General features: G+C 34.3%; 1 protein-coding gene across 1 annotated transcript in view; it reads left to right on the plus strand.

Annotated features, from left to right (window-relative positions):
• The first annotated feature begins 1,908 nt into the window (after window positions 1-1,908).
• Window positions 1,909-17,894, plus strand: part of GFRAL (GDNF family receptor alpha like) — a 74,241-nt gene continuing 58,255 nt past the window's right edge. The window contains exons 1-3 of the mRNA XM_054492478.1: window positions 1,909-2,032; window positions 6,116-6,250; window positions 8,177-8,335. Coding sequence (XP_054348453.1) covers window positions 2,011-2,032; window positions 6,116-6,250; window positions 8,177-8,335 — 316 coding nt within the window. The 5' untranslated portion in view covers window positions 1,909-2,010. The remainder of the gene's footprint in view (window positions 2,033-6,115; window positions 6,251-8,176; window positions 8,336-17,894) is intronic.

Raw genomic sequence — 17,894 nt, forward strand, 5'->3', positions numbered from 1 at the left:
TATATCGCCTTCCTTGAACAGAAAAATATGTTATTCTCTTCCTTTGTTTCATAAGTTTATTTTCCTTGTGTTTGTTCTTCTTAAACTCAGCACTTAGATACATTACAAAGCATGTGGTTTTGCTGCCCCAAGATCCCTTCAGCTGCTTCTTCTAATACCATAATTTTCCTTCGTGATGCACCCCTTCTGCACCATCAGATTCTGTGCTTTGAAAAGGGCCAACTACACTGACAACCTGTATCTATGATACTGGACATGGGGTAAGTTCCTTTTGTAAAACTGATTGGCACTTGACACATCTAGAACTGATGTGACTTAATTCTGCAACTTTAATAGGAAAAGAATCACACTTTCTACCCTGCTTTCTAAGAGAGAAGGATGTTTGCCAAGGGCTTCACAGCCATCTTCCCACCAGAAGGAAAGAATCTTTCTGGGAATAGAACTGGTAGAGAATAATGCAGGTAAGAGACAGGAGGAAACAAACAACTTAGACCCAGAAAAAAAACAGTTTAAAACACACCTGAAATTAATTCTTCCCCTGGACTCTTCAACTATGGTAGTATCCAACTCTGTCCTAGCTTAAGTCCTTTTAAGTTGGCTTATATCTAAGCTTGTCTTGGTAGAAGTCATTAGGAAAGTTTAGTGATTCAATCCCTTGAAAAGAAGAAAAGATTGATTAATTTTATGATATTATAATCCTTCTATTACATAATAATTAAGTCAGTGAATGTAATATAATCAATTTTTTGTGATATAAGCCCCTCATATACATACTTTATATTACAGCAAGAATTAATACAATCGACACATTTTACAAAGGAGTGAATAACTTCCAATGCTAAGTCACTCATCTAGATCTATAGAGAAAAGCAGTGTTATAATTTTTGTTTGTTGGACTCTAGAGTCTGTGTTTTTTCATTATGCCTGCTGAAAACAAAATATAGTATAACTTCTCTACTGGTTTAAAATAAACATGAACAATATGCAATCAAAAACTCAATAGTGTAACTGCACAAATACTTCTCTCCCATCCCTATCTCTTCTTAATTTCTTGCCAAAGCAGCATTTTATTTTATAAGCATTCATTCTAGAAAGCCCTCCAGGTGATTTAAAAATAGAAGTCTCATGACACCCCAAGAAAGATGATGTGCTGTAGGTTTACATGAGGAAGGGCGTAGCCAAACTGAGACATAAGATAAATAAGTCCCTTCATTGAAACTAGGAAAAAAAATAGTTGTCAAGTGATGAACACAAATGTAGATGATTATCTTTCCAGTGGAACATAGAATTTCTGCATCACTGGGAAGAGTACATTTTTTACACTGTAGCTGTATTTGGAGGCTATTAGATACTGTAGCTGTATTTGGAGGGTATTAGATACTGTAGCTGAAGTGGCATAATTTTTAAGCATACTGGGGTTTGTGGCACATGTAATACAACATTCTTTGTTTGGGAAGCAGCTTCCCAGTATGTTTGAGGTATATCAGGCCAATTCTAGTAGAACTTGGATTTTGCATACATTTTCCAGGGCTATTATGCGTTTTCTGCTTTTCTATATCCTCAAATGACATGAAATTGCCTTAATGAGGCTAATTAAACAAGTGGAGACTGAGTATGTTCAAGTCTCTTTGAAAATTCTGGGTCATATTTGGGAGGCTTTTACATAGTGTAGTATTTTAGTTAAGGAAAATAAACCTTTTTCATGAACGTGCAGATCATGTATCATTTCTCTTAGTATTTGGCTCATGGGCTTTCTTAGAGGCATAATATCCTAATATTCAAGACCAGCACCCTCAGGAGACTAATCGAATTTGAATATAATTGAACAGTTCACAGTTTAGGAAACACTGGGGAGGAAATGATGACATAGGAAGCTGACTTGAATTGGTAATGCCTTTAGGAAGCAAACACAGAGGCTGAAGCCTTGTTCTGGACAGTTACTCTCAAGAAAGTTGTCAGAAGAAACGCATCTGCCTTTTTTTCCAGGTGAACTGCCGTGAGTTGTCCAGCATGATAGTGTTTATTTTCTTGGGTAAGTGAATGGTGCTTCTGGTTTATCTGAATTATTCCTAATACTAATTCTTTGTAAACTGAATACCATCACACTTAAGCTTAACAGGGGCTTATAATATGAAGTACCAAGTAAATTACAAATTTATGCTTTAACATGGTTTATTCTTCTTGCAAAAATGTACACTCAATTTTACTAACTTATTTCTAACTCTATAGATAATGCAGAATGTGAAAATTGCATTAATCTCTCAGCTTGTTTCTGTTTTATTGTATAGAGTGACCCAATGACTTTGAGTTACTTATTAAGATTAATGGAATTCACACGTGTTAGAATCTTTTAGAAATAAAACCTTCCAGTATCTATTTACAAGTTATAAGATGAAAAATTTCAAACTATTATCTATTTTATTTATTTTGCTTTGAAATTAAATAAAAATAAGATTAATTTAAAACATTCAATTTACCTACAGTGTTAATATTTGCTAACTAGAAGTAATTTAGTGAAGTAAAACAACTTAACACCATATCAGAATGCTTCATATTTTGATTAATTTTTATGACCTAGAACTCAAGCGTGGACTTACTTCTCTTGTATTGGATCCGATGAATGTGTTATAAGATGTTGATGAAAAATAATTTATTTTTATTTAATGTAGAATCCATGAAAATCTATTTGCTAGATGTGTGACTGGAGAATATTTTATATCTTCTTTAGCATTTGGTAGACTCTATAAACTGAATTCAGAAAAGGAATAATTGTAATTGTAGCTAGATAGTAATTTTAAAAATATGGCATTTTATGTTTAAGCTAATATATACTTGATGAATAAAGGCATAATTGTGGTCAAGAAAGCAAAGAAGTTTACTTTAAATTGTATTGAACATAAAAGGAGAGTTATATCAAGTCAAAGAAACAAGTTAAGAAGGAGAGAAATCCCTTATATTTTCAGTTTTTCTTTGGTTTAAGTAATATTTTTCCATTGTTCCATAATTTTGCTTTTTGTAATTATTCCTAAAATATTTTCTTATTTTTAAAAAGATTGTTAATATTTCTTTAGTTCTTTTTTTGTGGTAAAGAGAAATATAGGAAACTTTAATTTTTATAGATCAGGCAGCAATATAATGAAGCTCACAAAATACATTACAGATTCATTATGACCTCAGTTGAAAAGGCAATGGCCTCTTATTTTCATCTTTTACTTCTAAATTAACTTGACACCAGGTTGCATGAAGGAGGGAAATAACTTCTTAACATTGTTAGAACTAAAATTATACTATTTGATAGGTTGTACCAACATTTCCCATATTATATTTTTTAGAATGCTTGTTTGACATTGTCTAAATAGGTTTTATAATGAGGAAAATGTCTGTTGGTAAAGAAATGTGGAAAACAATGAATTTTAAAATCTCAGAACATTTAATAGGATAATGAACCCCATACATCTTTAAAACAGTGATATAATTTGCAGCATTATCCATCTTATTAATTTAAAAATATAAGTTATTTTTCATTGAGTATTACGTGAAAATTCTTGAAAAATCCTAGGTTAAATACAAAACCACAAATCATAGTCAGGAATGAATAAGGGAGATTTTGGAAAGGTAATGTATTCTTGATAATTGTGGACCAAATTGTTGAGGTGGTTTTCTTAGTAGAGTCAATATTTTGTTGAGTAGAAAGTGTGGAAAATCCTATAAAATAATCTATTAAGTAGCTTGTTCAACCAAAAACTGAAAATGTGAAAGGAAGTAAAACATATTTGGGGAAGATAACATGTAGTATTTCTAAGTGATTATTACTCTGAAGTACTGATGAAGTTTTGATGATATATCTGGGATATTAACACTTATAAGATTCTTGAGGGGGCTTTTCACAAGATATAATGATTAATGGCAAATAAAATACCATTTTCTTATAAGTTGAGTTTACGACTTCAAATTTCTATTTCTGGGTCTTTGGAAAACTGGATTTGACCAAGTAACTTTGTGCTAGGATCAAAAGAGTCCTCTTTTTCTTTCTTTGGGCTAGCCAACTAAGGAGTTCAAGGGCTTGGCTAGATGAGGTTGTCCATGAACACACGAGAAAACAGAAAGCTGATATGTCCATTTCCACTCCAGCCCTCAGCAAGAAAAATGTTACACCCATGGGCCTAATCTCCAAATACAGTGACCCAGCAAGTAGTACACATGGTCCAATCAGTTGTCTTGGATTCTTCTTATAAGATGAGGTTTGCAAAGAAGTAAGATTTAAAAAAAAAAAGATTTCAAGGCCTTACTTGAAGCCTGTCACTCTACGTTGTCACAGGTGATTCATAATTAACAACAGCATTAAAAATTCAAATAATTTGGCTCTTATTTAGTTATAGCTTGACTCTCTTCAGTTACTATAACTGTCTCTGTAACACAATTGCAATCCCTATATTTTTTTCTATTAATTGATTTGGCTAGTGTCACTTCATATGTTTGCAGAATCAGTTTGACTAACTTATGTGACATATTAAATTAACATTACTATTTTCTTGATTGTTTTTAGAAAACTTGCTGGATTTCTTCTCTAGCAAAAGTAACTTGTAAATATCTGGAAGGTATTATTTTTTAGATGTTATCAGTTATTTATATATCTTATATATAAACATCTAATAACTTGGGTATAAGTCAATATTCATTTATTGAATACCTATACTGCATCATTGTGTTTGGTGACAAAAATACTGTTATAAATTATCCTTAATGTCTGTGGGTAAAGCTGTACAATCCAGTGGAGACAGGCATATGAATATATACACTACAGAATAGTAAAATCTGTAATTGCGGGATCCCCACAGTTCTAGTAAATGGATGGAAGATGTCAAATTCAATTTGAGTGTGGAAAAAGGGGAGTATAGAATTCAAGTAAAGTTTTCAGAAAATAGCTAATGATTGTGTTCAGTTTTAAACAACAAAAAGGGTTATTCCAGAAGAAAAAGAAAGAAAATGCTTATCAGGGATCAGACAGTATGTATGCAGAGGTAGAAGACAGCATGGATCATTTGGGAAACGATAAATGCTTGAGACCTTCCAGATTGCACGTGGTAAGGAATATGAAAGCCCTGATATGAGAAATAGTTTAAAGGATACAAAACAGAAAAATGGCAAGACTAGAATAGTGCATCAGGTAGATTAGGGTTTACAAAGAACCTATCTGAATAAGGCTCTGAATAAGATTCAAACTGGAGGCAGACTGACTAATAAGTTAAACAAATGCTCAAAGTGAAAGTCAATAAATTTAGCAAGAATGAATATGGGAGAGTGAAGTTGAGGATGGAAAATAGTCTACCACAAAACCAAGATTTCTAGTTTGGGTTCTTATGTTAATTGTGGCATTGCAGATGAAGTAGAGTGGTCCACAGTGGAACAATGATGACGATCCTGTGAAAGTGTTTCTGAAACATTCAAGTAGAGATAACAATTATGTACCTATGACAGGAACACTGGAAATACTGAGATTAAATTATACATTTGAGAATCATCAGACTAACGATTTTAGTTCAAACCATAAGAGTACATGGAATTTTCTGCAGAGAATGTATAAAATGAAAATAGAAAAGGTCTGAGAAGAGAATCTAAGCTAAAACTATACTTTACTAGAAGAATAAAATGATCCTGGGAAGCATTTTAGCTATGGTCAGAAAATACAAAGTGGATAAATATCAAGAGAACAGAAGGGAGGGCTGGCAAAGGAATAGTTTCAAAAACAAAAAAGTCAACAAAATGCTCAATGGTGAGATAAAATTTAAAACCATTAAGTTAGATTTTAAAGGGGTAATTAGAGACATTTTTTAAGAGCAGTTTTAACGGAACAATAGTAATAAAAATAAATTACAAGTTGAGGAATAAATAGATGATGAGAAGTCAAAATGCGCAAATTTAAAATATTCATTTAAGAATCTATAAAAAGAAATACAGATCTACAGCTAGAGAGGAGGTTAAGGTTATTCCCACCATCAATTATTTCACTACATGTTATTTTCCATAATTCTGCTCTTTATCATTAATAACTTAGATTTGAAGAAAATGGATGCAAACTTATATTACAACCTTGTTTTTGTTGTTGTTATTCAAGCTATGGGGCTAAGCTTGGAAAATGAATACACTTTCCAAACCAATAATTGCACATATTTAAGAGAGCAATGCTTACGTGATGCAAATGGATGTAAACATGCTTGGAGAGTAATGGAGGATGCCTGCAATGATTCAGGTAAACAAGTTGCTAAAAATACACTCAAATGATTTATTTTTACTAAGATAAAAACAGAATTTGATATTTTGTCATTATCCTAAGAACTAAGTTTTTCTCTAAGTATCTTATTTAATCTTGACCCCCAATCGATTCACTTTTAATCATGTATTAGCAAATTTAATTACAAAAGGATTTTCTTAATTACTAAAGGGCTTTAATTACCGAGGGCAGCATTATTCAAGATTTCAGATTATTTTCTTACCTCTTTCACCATGTATAATGCTACAATTTTATGCATTCTTCTCAGAACCATGGCAGTATTTTTTTCAAATAAAAGGTTATTTTGATTACATATGTCAATGATAAAATAGAAAAAATAAGATTTGTTTTAATAATTGTGTATTTGTCCATGTATAATGTACAATTTATATTCTTGAAACGTATATACAGTATTTCCAATTCTATGTCAAGAACAAGTAAAGCTATAGTTTTGTTTTTAACTTGGCCAAACATCATTTGTGGGGAGGTTCAAGAGTTGAGAATGTGAAGATTGGAGAGTGACTGGTATTTTCTTTCTTTCTTTTTTTTTTGAGACTGAATCTTGCTCTGTCGCCAGGCTGGAGTGTAGCTGCGTGATCTCGGCTCACTGCAAGCTCCGCCTCCCGGGTTCAAACGATTCTTTCTCCTGCCTCAGCCTACAGAGTAGCTGGGAGTACAGGCGCATGCCACCATGCCCAGCTAATTTTTGTATTTTTAGTAGAGACGAGGTTTCACCACGTTGGCCAGGATGGTCTCAATTTCTTGGCCTCCTGATCTGCCCGCCTCGGCCTCCCAAAGTGCTGGGATTGCAGGCGTGCACCACCGTGCCTGGCCTATATTCCCTTAAAAAGAAAATATATATATATTTTGAATATTCAAGTAGCTAAATAAGCATTGAATGAGAACATTATAGTAAGACTCCTTTCATTAAAAGTGAATAGAATAGTATAAACTATAAAAAGAATAAAGTAAATAGAATAAGTAAATAGAATAAACTGTCTATGTGGTAGAACATAGTCAATTTATACAGTAGAACATTGTTCTACAGTATAATCTATACAGATTACAGTATAATCTATTCTACAGTATAATCTAAAAATAATCTATTTATTTTGATGATTCAACTTCTTGCTACATTTTATAAGGCAATTTAAAATATGTTGTCAAAATATTATATTTAGGTGTCACAAATTGTACCTTATTTAATTTCAGTATACAAATAGTAAGTCTTTTGCAGTAAATTGCAACAATATTTGCATAATTATTTTATGTATGTAGCTGAAATATGCATATTCTCAAATGTACAAATGAAATAAACTAAGGTAGTTTTATTCAAAATAATAAATAAAAGAAAATGTTCAGGTAGAGGATTATATATTTTTAAATTAATGCAGAAAATGAAATATTGGTAATTATGAAAGACTTATGCAGTAATATTTATTGAGTGCTATGTGCCAGGACCACATAATTTTTAATGATAAATTTAGAGCCACCTGCACATATCTTACTATAGTCTGAGAATGATGTGAAAATAAAAGATCAGATTATGACAAAATAGCTAATAAAATAGATAAGCTGACAAAATGCTAAAATTAGAGAGCATTCTGGTCACCTCCTGTAAGAGTAGCCTTATTTTTACTGAAAAGCAAGAAATGATATTCTAAGTAGGAAAAAGCTATTTTGAAATGCAGGAAGTTTTAATATAGAAAGTACGTTATGGAAAATATTCAATGAAAATACAAGTTTTTCATAAAAAGTCACTTATATGGACATCCTGCGGCAACCCCAGATAATCTTACCATATTAATTAATTATTCAGGTTAATATGTTAAAAGTACTTTGGGGGGGAAGAATCCAAAATTATAATCAGATTAATATCTATAGTGTTATGTGTTTGATTGTGAGATCTAGGTGACCCCTGCAAGATGAGGAATTCATCATACTGTAACCTGAGTATCCAGGACTTAGTGGAAAGCAATTTCCAATTTAAAGAGTGCCTTTGCACTGATGACTTCTATTGTACTGTGAACAAACTGCTTGGAAAAAAATGTATCAATAAATCAGGTAATATTTTATTTTAAGAAATGTTTATAGTCATGAAAAAGAAAGCAACAATTTCAAAATTAACCACATCTATGGAATCTGATTAATTTTTTTGTAATTTGATTAATTCTTTTTCAAAAAAAATTATTTAAAAAATTTTGTTGGTATATAGTAGGTGTATATATTTGAGGGGTACATGAGGTGTTTTGATACAGTTCTTGATGTACCTTGGGGTTCTGTGAGCCATAGACCTCAGTAAGTGCATGACGTACTTCTTTCATTGCTAACCACAATTCTAAGCTTCATTCAAGTCAGTGGAATTATAGATTCACTCATTCAATTCATATATTTGTGGAGTTTATTGTGGCCTTGCACAACACCTAGATGATAGAAGGCAAATAAGGTATTATCTTTCTTGTTAAGGAACTCAGTGTCTCCTGGGAGAAATAAAAATGTAACTAATTGCTAGAGTTATACTTGCCTTTGCATAGGGACATTTAATCAGGCTAATACACTGGAGTAGTGGTGATCAGGTAGCCTGCAGGTACCCTTAACTGTACAACAAAGACATTCCAAGAGATGTGCAAGATCAAACATTTCTAAAGTGAACAGTTTCCAGTCTTCAATGTCCCTATATACTCCGAAAAGTAATCAGCAGAGGAATGCACCTGTTATCACAGAGTCCTAAATTCTTCTTTCACAATCAACCTTCTCTCACTTTACAAGAGGTAGATTTACCTCTCATCTGCACGGAATGGTCTCATCGTCCAACCCATTCAACCATCCGTGGTGGGCTCATTGAACAAATTTCTGTTCCATAATTTTGCCATTTCCAGAATATCAACAAATGAAGTTATGCAACATGTAGCCGTTTTAATTCAGTTTATTTTGTTTAACATAATACATTAGAGATTCATTAATTTTTCTCATGTGTAAGTTTATTTTTTTTGATGAGTAGTATTTCATTGTGTGAGTATATCACAGATTGGTTATCCATTCATTATTGAAAGTAAATTGCATTATTTCCAGGTTTTCAGGGATTAAAAATAAGGCTGCTATAAATATTCACATACAAGATTCAGACAAATATAAGTTTTATTTCACTTATGAAATTGTGGGGTCACATGGTAAGTGTATGCTTTAATGTTACAAAAAGCTTCTAAACTGTAATTCAGATTTAATGCAACCATCAATGTATAAAAGTTCCTGTTGCTTCATATTCCCAGCAACACATTTTTTTTTGCCATTCTAATATATAGTGGTACCACATTGTAGTTTTAATTTGCACTTAACTATAATGTTAAGCATATTTTTATGTGCTGTGTGCCATCTATCTATCTATCTTATTTGGTAGAGTATTTCTTCAAACTTTTGCCCATTTTTAAATTGGTGTTTGGTTATTGCATTGAGTTTTGAGAGCTGTTTCTGTAAGTTGAATAGATTTCTTTTTATCAGAATATGTGTTTTGTATTTTTTTAGTCTGTGTCATTTAAGAGTGTCTTAAAAAACAGAATTTAAAAAACTTTGGTGAAATTCAGTTTATCGTCTTTTCTTTCATAGATCATACTTTTGATATTGCATCTAATAAATATTTAATTCACATTAACAAAGATTTTCATAAGATCTAGAAATGATGTAGTTTTAGGTTTTATATTTAGGCCTATGTTACATTATGAATTAATTTTTGTATCCAGTACAAGATATAAATCAGATTTTCTTCCATGCAAATGTCTAATTGTTCCACCCACATTTGTGGAAAATAATATTAATTTTACTTTTCTCAAAAGTCATTTGGCCATATGTTGGTGGCTCTATTTCTAGACTTTCTATTCTGTTCCATTGAGTTAGTTCTGTACTTTTGCAAATATTTTATAGTCTTACTATAGCTGCACAGAAAGTCTTGAAATCAAGTAGTATGATTCCATTAACTGTTATTTTAAAAATAATTTTGGCTATTCTATTTCTTTGTCTTTATTTTATTTTATTTTATTTTTGTTGTGGTTGCTGTAGTTTTTGAAACAGGGTCTTGTTCTGCCATGCAGGCTGGAGCGTAGTGGCCCAGTCTTCACTCAGTGCAGCCTCTACCTCCTGGGTTCAAGCGATTCTCATGCCAAAGCCTCCCAAGTAGTTGGGATTACACGCATGTGCCACCACACCAGCTAAGTTTTGTATTTTCAGTAGAAATGGGTTTTCGCCGTGTTGGCCATGCTGGTCTCCAACTCCTGGGCTCAATTGATCTGCCCCTCAGCTTCCAAAAGTGCTGGGATTACAGGTGTGAGTCACCGGGCCGGACCACTTCTTTGTCTTTCCACAAACATTTTAGAATCAGCTTGTCAGTGTCTGCAAAGAATCCTGCTGACATTTTGACTGAACTTACCTTGAAATTATAAACCAATTTACTATGTCGAGTGTTCAGATTTATTAACATGATATATTTCTTCATTTATTTATAACTTCATTGATTTACTTCATCAGTATTTGATAGTTTTCAGTATATAGTTCTTGCACAACTTTTTAGGCTTCTACAAACACACTTCAGTTTTTGGTGCTGTTACAAATGGTAATTTATTTTACATCTTAACTTTCTATTGATTATAGTGATTATATAGAAATACAATTGATTTTTCTATATGAACCTTATAGCCTATGACTTGCTAAATGCAATTATTCTATTTTTGTTTTTGTAGAATCTGCAGGAAATTCTACATAAGTATTCTTGTCGTCTATAATAGAGTTTCATTTTCCCCTTTCCAACCTGTAGTCTTTCATTTATTTTCCCTGCTTTATTACCCTAACTAGAGCTTTCAATATATTAAATAGAATTGTTGAAAGTGAACATCTTACCTTTTCACCTGTCTTCGGAGAAAGGCATTCAGTTTTGTACCATAAAGAGTGTGTGTGTGTGTGTGTGTGTGTGTGTGTTTGTGTGTGTTCTTTGCAGGTTCTCTTTATCAAGTGGAGGAAATTCCTTTATATTTTTGGTTTTCTTCGTTTTTAAACTCATAAATACATAAATAAATGCTGAATTCTGTGAATAGTTTTTTTGCCTCTATTACTATTAATTACTTCAAACATTTATCTTTTCTTTTTGTTGGAAGTATTTCAATTTTTCTGGCCATTTTAAAATATATAGTAAATTAGTGTTAACTATAGTCTCCCTACTGTACTATCAAGTACCAGAACTTATTCCTTCTATGTTAATGTATATTTGTACCCGTTAACCAACTTCTCTCCATTTCTCCTCCTCCATGACCTGCCAAGCTTGATCACATTTTTTCCTTTAGTTTTTTATATGGCGAAATTCATTATTTGATTTTTTACTGTTGTTCCAGCCCTTCATTTCAAGGCTAAATTCTTTTCAATCATGATGTATTATTCTTTTTGTATTTCTGGATTCAACTGCTAATACTTTATTCAAAAAACTATGTTCATAAAGTATATTGGCATGTTGATTTGTTTTCTTATAATGTCTTTGTCTGGTTTGGTATCTAAGTTATGCTAGCCTGTAAAATCAACTGGAAAGTATTTCCTCCTCTTCAATATTCTGGAAAAGCACAAAAGGAATTGGTGTCATTCCTTCCTTACGTGATCTATTTCATTAACCAGTAAAGATATCTGGCCCATGCTTCATTAAAAAGGTTTGAAAATATAAATTCAATGTGTTAACTTGTTGTAAGACTATTCTTGTTATCTATTTCTTCGTGAGTGAGATATGGTAGTTTGTGTCTTCTGTTTGCTGAATTTATGTTGGATTTTTATCCTGAAAGTTTTCAGTTCACTGTTTCTTTTTGGTTTCCATCTCCCCACAAAATTGCTCCTAGTATTTCCTAATTGTCCTTTTCAACGTCTGTAGCAGTTGCAGTGATATCCTTTTTATGTTTACATATTGATAATTTGTATAATTTGTGTCCTTTCAATTTTACTATTCATTGTTTCTTTATGTGTATGTCTGATTTGATTTTAAGGTGTTCCCCATTTTCTTGCTTCCTAACATAAAACCTTGAACCACTGATTTGAGATTTTATTCTTTCCTCATTTAAGCATTTAATACTATGAATTTCCTTCCAAGTACTGATTTAGCTATAGCCACACATTCTGATATGTAGTTTTAATTTATATTTATGTCAAAATATTTTCTCCTTTCCTTTGTGACTTCCTCTTTGTTATGATTCATTTTATTATACTATTATATTTTGAGGCAGAGTCTTTCTCTGTCACCCAGGCTGGAGTGCAGTGGAGTGATCTCAGCTCACTGCAACCTCCTTCTCCTGGGTTCAAGCTATTCCTCTGCCTCAGCCCCCTGAGTAGCTGGGATTACAGGTGCTTGCCACCACACCTGGCTGATTTTTGTATTTTTAGTAGAGACATGGTTTTGCCATGTTGTCCAGGCTGGTCTTGAACTCCTGACCTCAGGTGATCTGCCAGCATCAAACTTCCAAAGTGCTGGGATAACAGGCATGAGCCACCACGCCCAGCCAGAAGGTTATTTAATTTCCTAATATCTGAGATTTCTCAGATATCTTCATTATTGATTTCTAGTTTAATTTCAGTATCATAACTTATTTTGTATTACCTCAATTCTTAATTAAAATAATAATTGCCAAATATCACCTGTACAATGTGATACATGCTACACACGTGATAAGGATACACACATACACACACACACAGACAAAGTACTAGAAGCCATAGAGTAAAAAATAATGGTGACTCAGAAGACTTCACAGAATTGTCAGACTTGGGCCTTTTGGGGTAAGTTGGTTTCATTAGGGAGGCAAAACAGAATGGATATTTTAAGCAGAAGAAATAGAATGAAGTGGGGAGCATTTGGGGAGCAACAATTCCCTTGTTAAGCTGAATACTAGAATGGAAAAGTATTTAACACTGGAAAGAAACCAGGTATTTATGAAAAGGAGGAAAGCTGAACTTACATATCTTTCTAAAGAGATTAGACTTTAAACTGTTGCTATAAGGAGCTATTACATATTTTAAATAGAGGAATGTATCATCAGTTTCTCAAAAGATATCACAGGCAGTAACATAGAGAGGATGGAATGGGGGGCAAAGAAAGATGCAAGTCAAGTATATCAGTTAAAGAGCCATCAAAATAATTTGAGAGAGAGGTAATGCATGCCTGAACTAAGGCACTGGCCCTGAGAATTATAATAAAATATATACTTAAGGTATATTTATGAATAATAATCAATAGGAATTGGTGACCAGTTGGACATGAGGAATTTAATATGTATTAAGCATAATCTCCAGGTGGCTGGCTTGGGACAAGGGAATTGCTATAAATTGAGCCAAGAAATGAAAAATTGTACAGGACTGGGGACGAAAGTGATGAGTTATATTCTGAAAACATTTCATCTGAGGCATGCTTTGGAATATTCGAGTTAGGAATGTTGGTATTTTTTTTCTAAATTTGCAATGATAAAAAAATATTCTAAAAATGTAAAGGAACGTGCCTTATCAAGCTGGCATTGGGAAGCAGGGATCTCGAGGAAAGAAATCTAAAATAGAGATACAGAGGTTTATGAGTAGATAAAAAACATAAAGGAGAGTAAGACTGCCTGGGAAAAACACAAACGGAGGAGAAAGATATTTTCAGAAGAATTTTATGATCTAGTTGAAGAAACCAAAAAGAAGTTTTTTAAATACGGGAAAAGAAACTACAGAGAGTGGAATTTTTGAAGCCAATGCAAGAGAGGATGTGAAGAAAATTGTCAAAATTCTGAAAAGCCAAAAAAGATAGGGCCTGATAATGGCATTAATTTGCTACTTAGTAGACGTTACTAGTTTTAGATTAATTAGGCTGAAAAGTTAGCTTGCTGAAATGCTTATTAAAATATTTATTGAGTTTTTTCAAGATAGTAAGACATCTGAACTTAATAGCCTTAATTGCCACTTTTAGCATATCAAATTTTGACAAAATATTGTATATCAACAGAACTATACATATTTAGAACAGTTAAGTTGAAATCAGTTTATATACTAAAACTATTTTTTCCACAATAGAAATTTGTTAAATACTGCTAAGTGGAAATATTGATGAATCAGGCATACAAAAACCTTGCACTCAATGAGAGTTTCATATGGAGAAGACCTAAAGGAGAAGGCCTAAATATTCCCAATGGACTTCGTAAAGGACCTGACCTGGTTTTTATGTTTACAGAAAGCATTCAGCTGATTTATTATAATTCATGATAAAGAATTATAAAGAAAATGATAATTTAAATATGAGAAAGAACATGATAATTTAAATCTTACCATTCCTTCTATGTCAACTGCAGCGTCCTCCACAAACCTTCTAATCATCACTTCAACAAAATGGTTTTCTCTCCATGCTTTGCATTCCCAAAATATTCTCCAGAGTACACAGACATGCACTTTTCTATTCTCAAGAAAATCAGTTTTGTTATTTCTTTTTAAAAATATGCTAAATCACCCAGCATAATGCCTGACACTTAGCAAATGATTAGTAAATATATAATGTAAATATTTTTCATTAACTAAACATTGAGCATCTAAATCATGTATCCATTCATAGAATATTTATGTGTAAACCCTGGAGAATATAAACAGCATCGTCAAATGAAATGAAAAAACAAAAGTGGTTGGCGGCAGTTCCAAGATGGCTGAATAGGAACAGCTCCAGTCTACAGCTCCCAGCGTGAACGATGCTGAAGACTGTGGGTGACTTCTGCATTTCCAACTGAGGTACCGGGTTCATCTCACTGGGGCTTGTCAGACAGTGGGGGCAGGACATTGGGTGCAGCCCACTGAGTGTGAGCCGAAGCAGGGTGAGGCATCACCTCACCTGGGAAGCACAAGGGGTCAGGGAATTCCCTTTCCTAGCCAAGGGAAGTGGTGACGGATGGCATCTGGAAAATCAGGTCACTCCCTCCCTAATACCGCACTTTTCCAACAGTCTTAGCAAATGGCACACCAGGAGATAATATCCTGTGACTGGCTTGGAGGGTCCCACACCCACAGAGCCTTGCTCATTGCTAGCACAGCAGTCTGAGATTGAACTGCAAGGTGGCAGTGAGGCTGGGAGAGGACACCTGTCATTGCTGAGGCTTGAGTAGGTAGACAAAGCAGCTGGGAAACTCAAATGGGGTGGAGCCCACCGCAGCTCAAGGAGGCCTGCTTGCCTCTGTAGACTCCACCTCTGGGGGCAGAGAATAGCCAAACAAAAGGCAGCAGAAACCTCTGCAGACTTAAATGTCCCTGTCTGACAGCTTTGAAGAGAGTAACGGTTCTCCCAGCATGGAGTTTGAAATCTAAGAATGAACATACTGCCTCCTCAAATGGGTCCCTGACCCCCAAGTGGCCTAACTGGGAGGCACCCTCCAGTAGGGACAGACTGACACCTCACACAGCTGGGTACCCCTCTGAGATGAAGCTTCCAAAGGAACGATCAGACAGCAACATTTGCTGTTCAGCAATATTTGCTGTTCTGCAGCCTCTGCTGCTGATACCCAGTCAAACAGGGTCTGGAGTGGACCTCCAGCAAACTTCAACAGACCTGCAGCTGAGGGTCCTGACTGTTAGAAGGAAAATTAACAAACAGAAAGGACATCCACACCAAAACCCCATCTGTACGTCACCATCATCAAAGACCAAAGGTAGATAAAACCACAAAGATGGGGAAGAAACAGAGCAGAAAAGCTGAAAATTCTAAAAATCAGAGCACCTCTCCCCCTCCAAAGGAATGCAACCCCTTGCCAGCAATGGAACAAAGCTGGATGGAGAATGACTTTGACGAGTTCAGAGAAGAAAGTTTCAGATGATCAAACTTCTCTGAGCTAAAGGAGGAAGTTCGAACCCATTGCAAAGAAGCTAAAAACCTTGAAAAAAGATTAGACAAATGGTTAACTAGAATAAACAGTATAGAAAAGTCCTTAAATGACCTGATGGAGCTGAAAACCATGGCACGAGAAGTACATGATGAATGCACAAGCTTCAGTAGCCGATTCAATCAACTGGAAGAAAGGGCATCAGTGATTGAAGATTAAATGAATGAAATGAAGCAAGAAGAGAAGTTTAGAGAAAAAAAGAGTAAAAAGAAATGAACAAAGCCTCCAAGAAATATGGGACTATGTGAAAAGACCAAATCTACATCTGATTGGTGTACCTGAAAGTGATGGGGAGAATGGAACCAAGTTGGAAAACACTCTGCAGGATATTGTCCAGGAGAACTTCCCCAATCTAGCAAGGCAGGCCAACATTAAAATTCAGGAAATACAGGGAATGCCACAAAGATACTCCTCGAAAAGAGCAACTCCAAGACACATAGTTGTCAGATTCACCAAAGTTGAAATGAAGGAAAAAATGTTAAGGGCAGCCAGAGAGAAAGGTTGGGTTACCCACAAAGGGAAGCCCAGCAGACTAACAACAGATTTCTTGGCAGAAACACTACAAGTTGGAAGAGAGTGGGGGCCAATATTCAACATTCTTAAAGAAAAAAATTTTCAACCCAGAATTTCATATCCAGCCAAACTAATCTTCATAAGTGAAGGAGAAATAAAATCCTTTACAGACAAGCAAATGCTGAGAGATTTTGTCACCACCAGGCCTGCCTTACAAGAGCTCCTGAAGGAAGCACTAAACATGGAAAGGGACAACCAATACCAGCCACTGCAAAAGCATGCCAAATTGTAAAGACCATCGATGTTAGGAAGAAACCGCATCAACTAATGAGCAAAATAACCAGCTAACATCATAATGACAGGATCAAATTCACACATAACAATATTAACTTTAAATGTAAATGGGCAAAATGCTCCAATTAAAAGACACAGACTGGCAAATTGGATAGAGACAAGACCCATCAGTGTGCTGTATTCAGGAGACCCATCTCACATGCAGAGACATACGTAGGCTCAAAATAAAAGGATGGAGGAAGATCTACCAACTAAATGGAAAACAAAAAAAGGCAGGGGTTGCGATCCTAGTCTCGGATAAAACAGACTTAAAAACAACAAAGATCAAAAGAGACAAAGAAGGCCATTATATAATGGTAAAGGGATCAATTCAACAAGAAGAGCTAACTATCCTAAATATATATGCACCCAATACAGGAGCACCCAGATTCATAGAGCAAGTCCTTAGTGACCTACAAAGAGACTTAGACTCCCACACAATAATAATGGAAGACATTAACACCCCACTGTCAACATTAGACAGATCAACGAGACAGGAAGTTAACAAGGATATCCAGGAATTGAACTCAGCTCTGCACCAAGCAGACCTAATAGACATCTACAGAACTCTCCACCCCAAATCAACAGAATATACATTCTTGTCAGCACCACATCACACTTACTCGAAAATTGACCTCATAGTTGGAAGTAAAGCACTCCTTGGCAAATGTAAAAGAACAGAAATTATAACAAACTGTCTGTCAGAGAACAGTGCAATCAGACTAGAACTCAGGATTAAGAAACTCACTCAAAACCACTCAATTACATGGAAACTGAACAATCTGCTCCTGAATGACTACTGGGTACATAATTAAATGAAGGCAGAAATAAAGATGTTCTTTGAAAACAATGAGAACACAGACACAACATAT

This window comes from Pongo pygmaeus, chromosome 5 (assembly GCF_028885625.2).
Source record: "Pongo pygmaeus isolate AG05252 chromosome 5, NHGRI_mPonPyg2-v2.0_pri, whole genome shotgun sequence".
Lineage (NCBI taxonomy): Eukaryota > Metazoa > Chordata > Mammalia > Primates > Hominidae > Pongo > Pongo pygmaeus.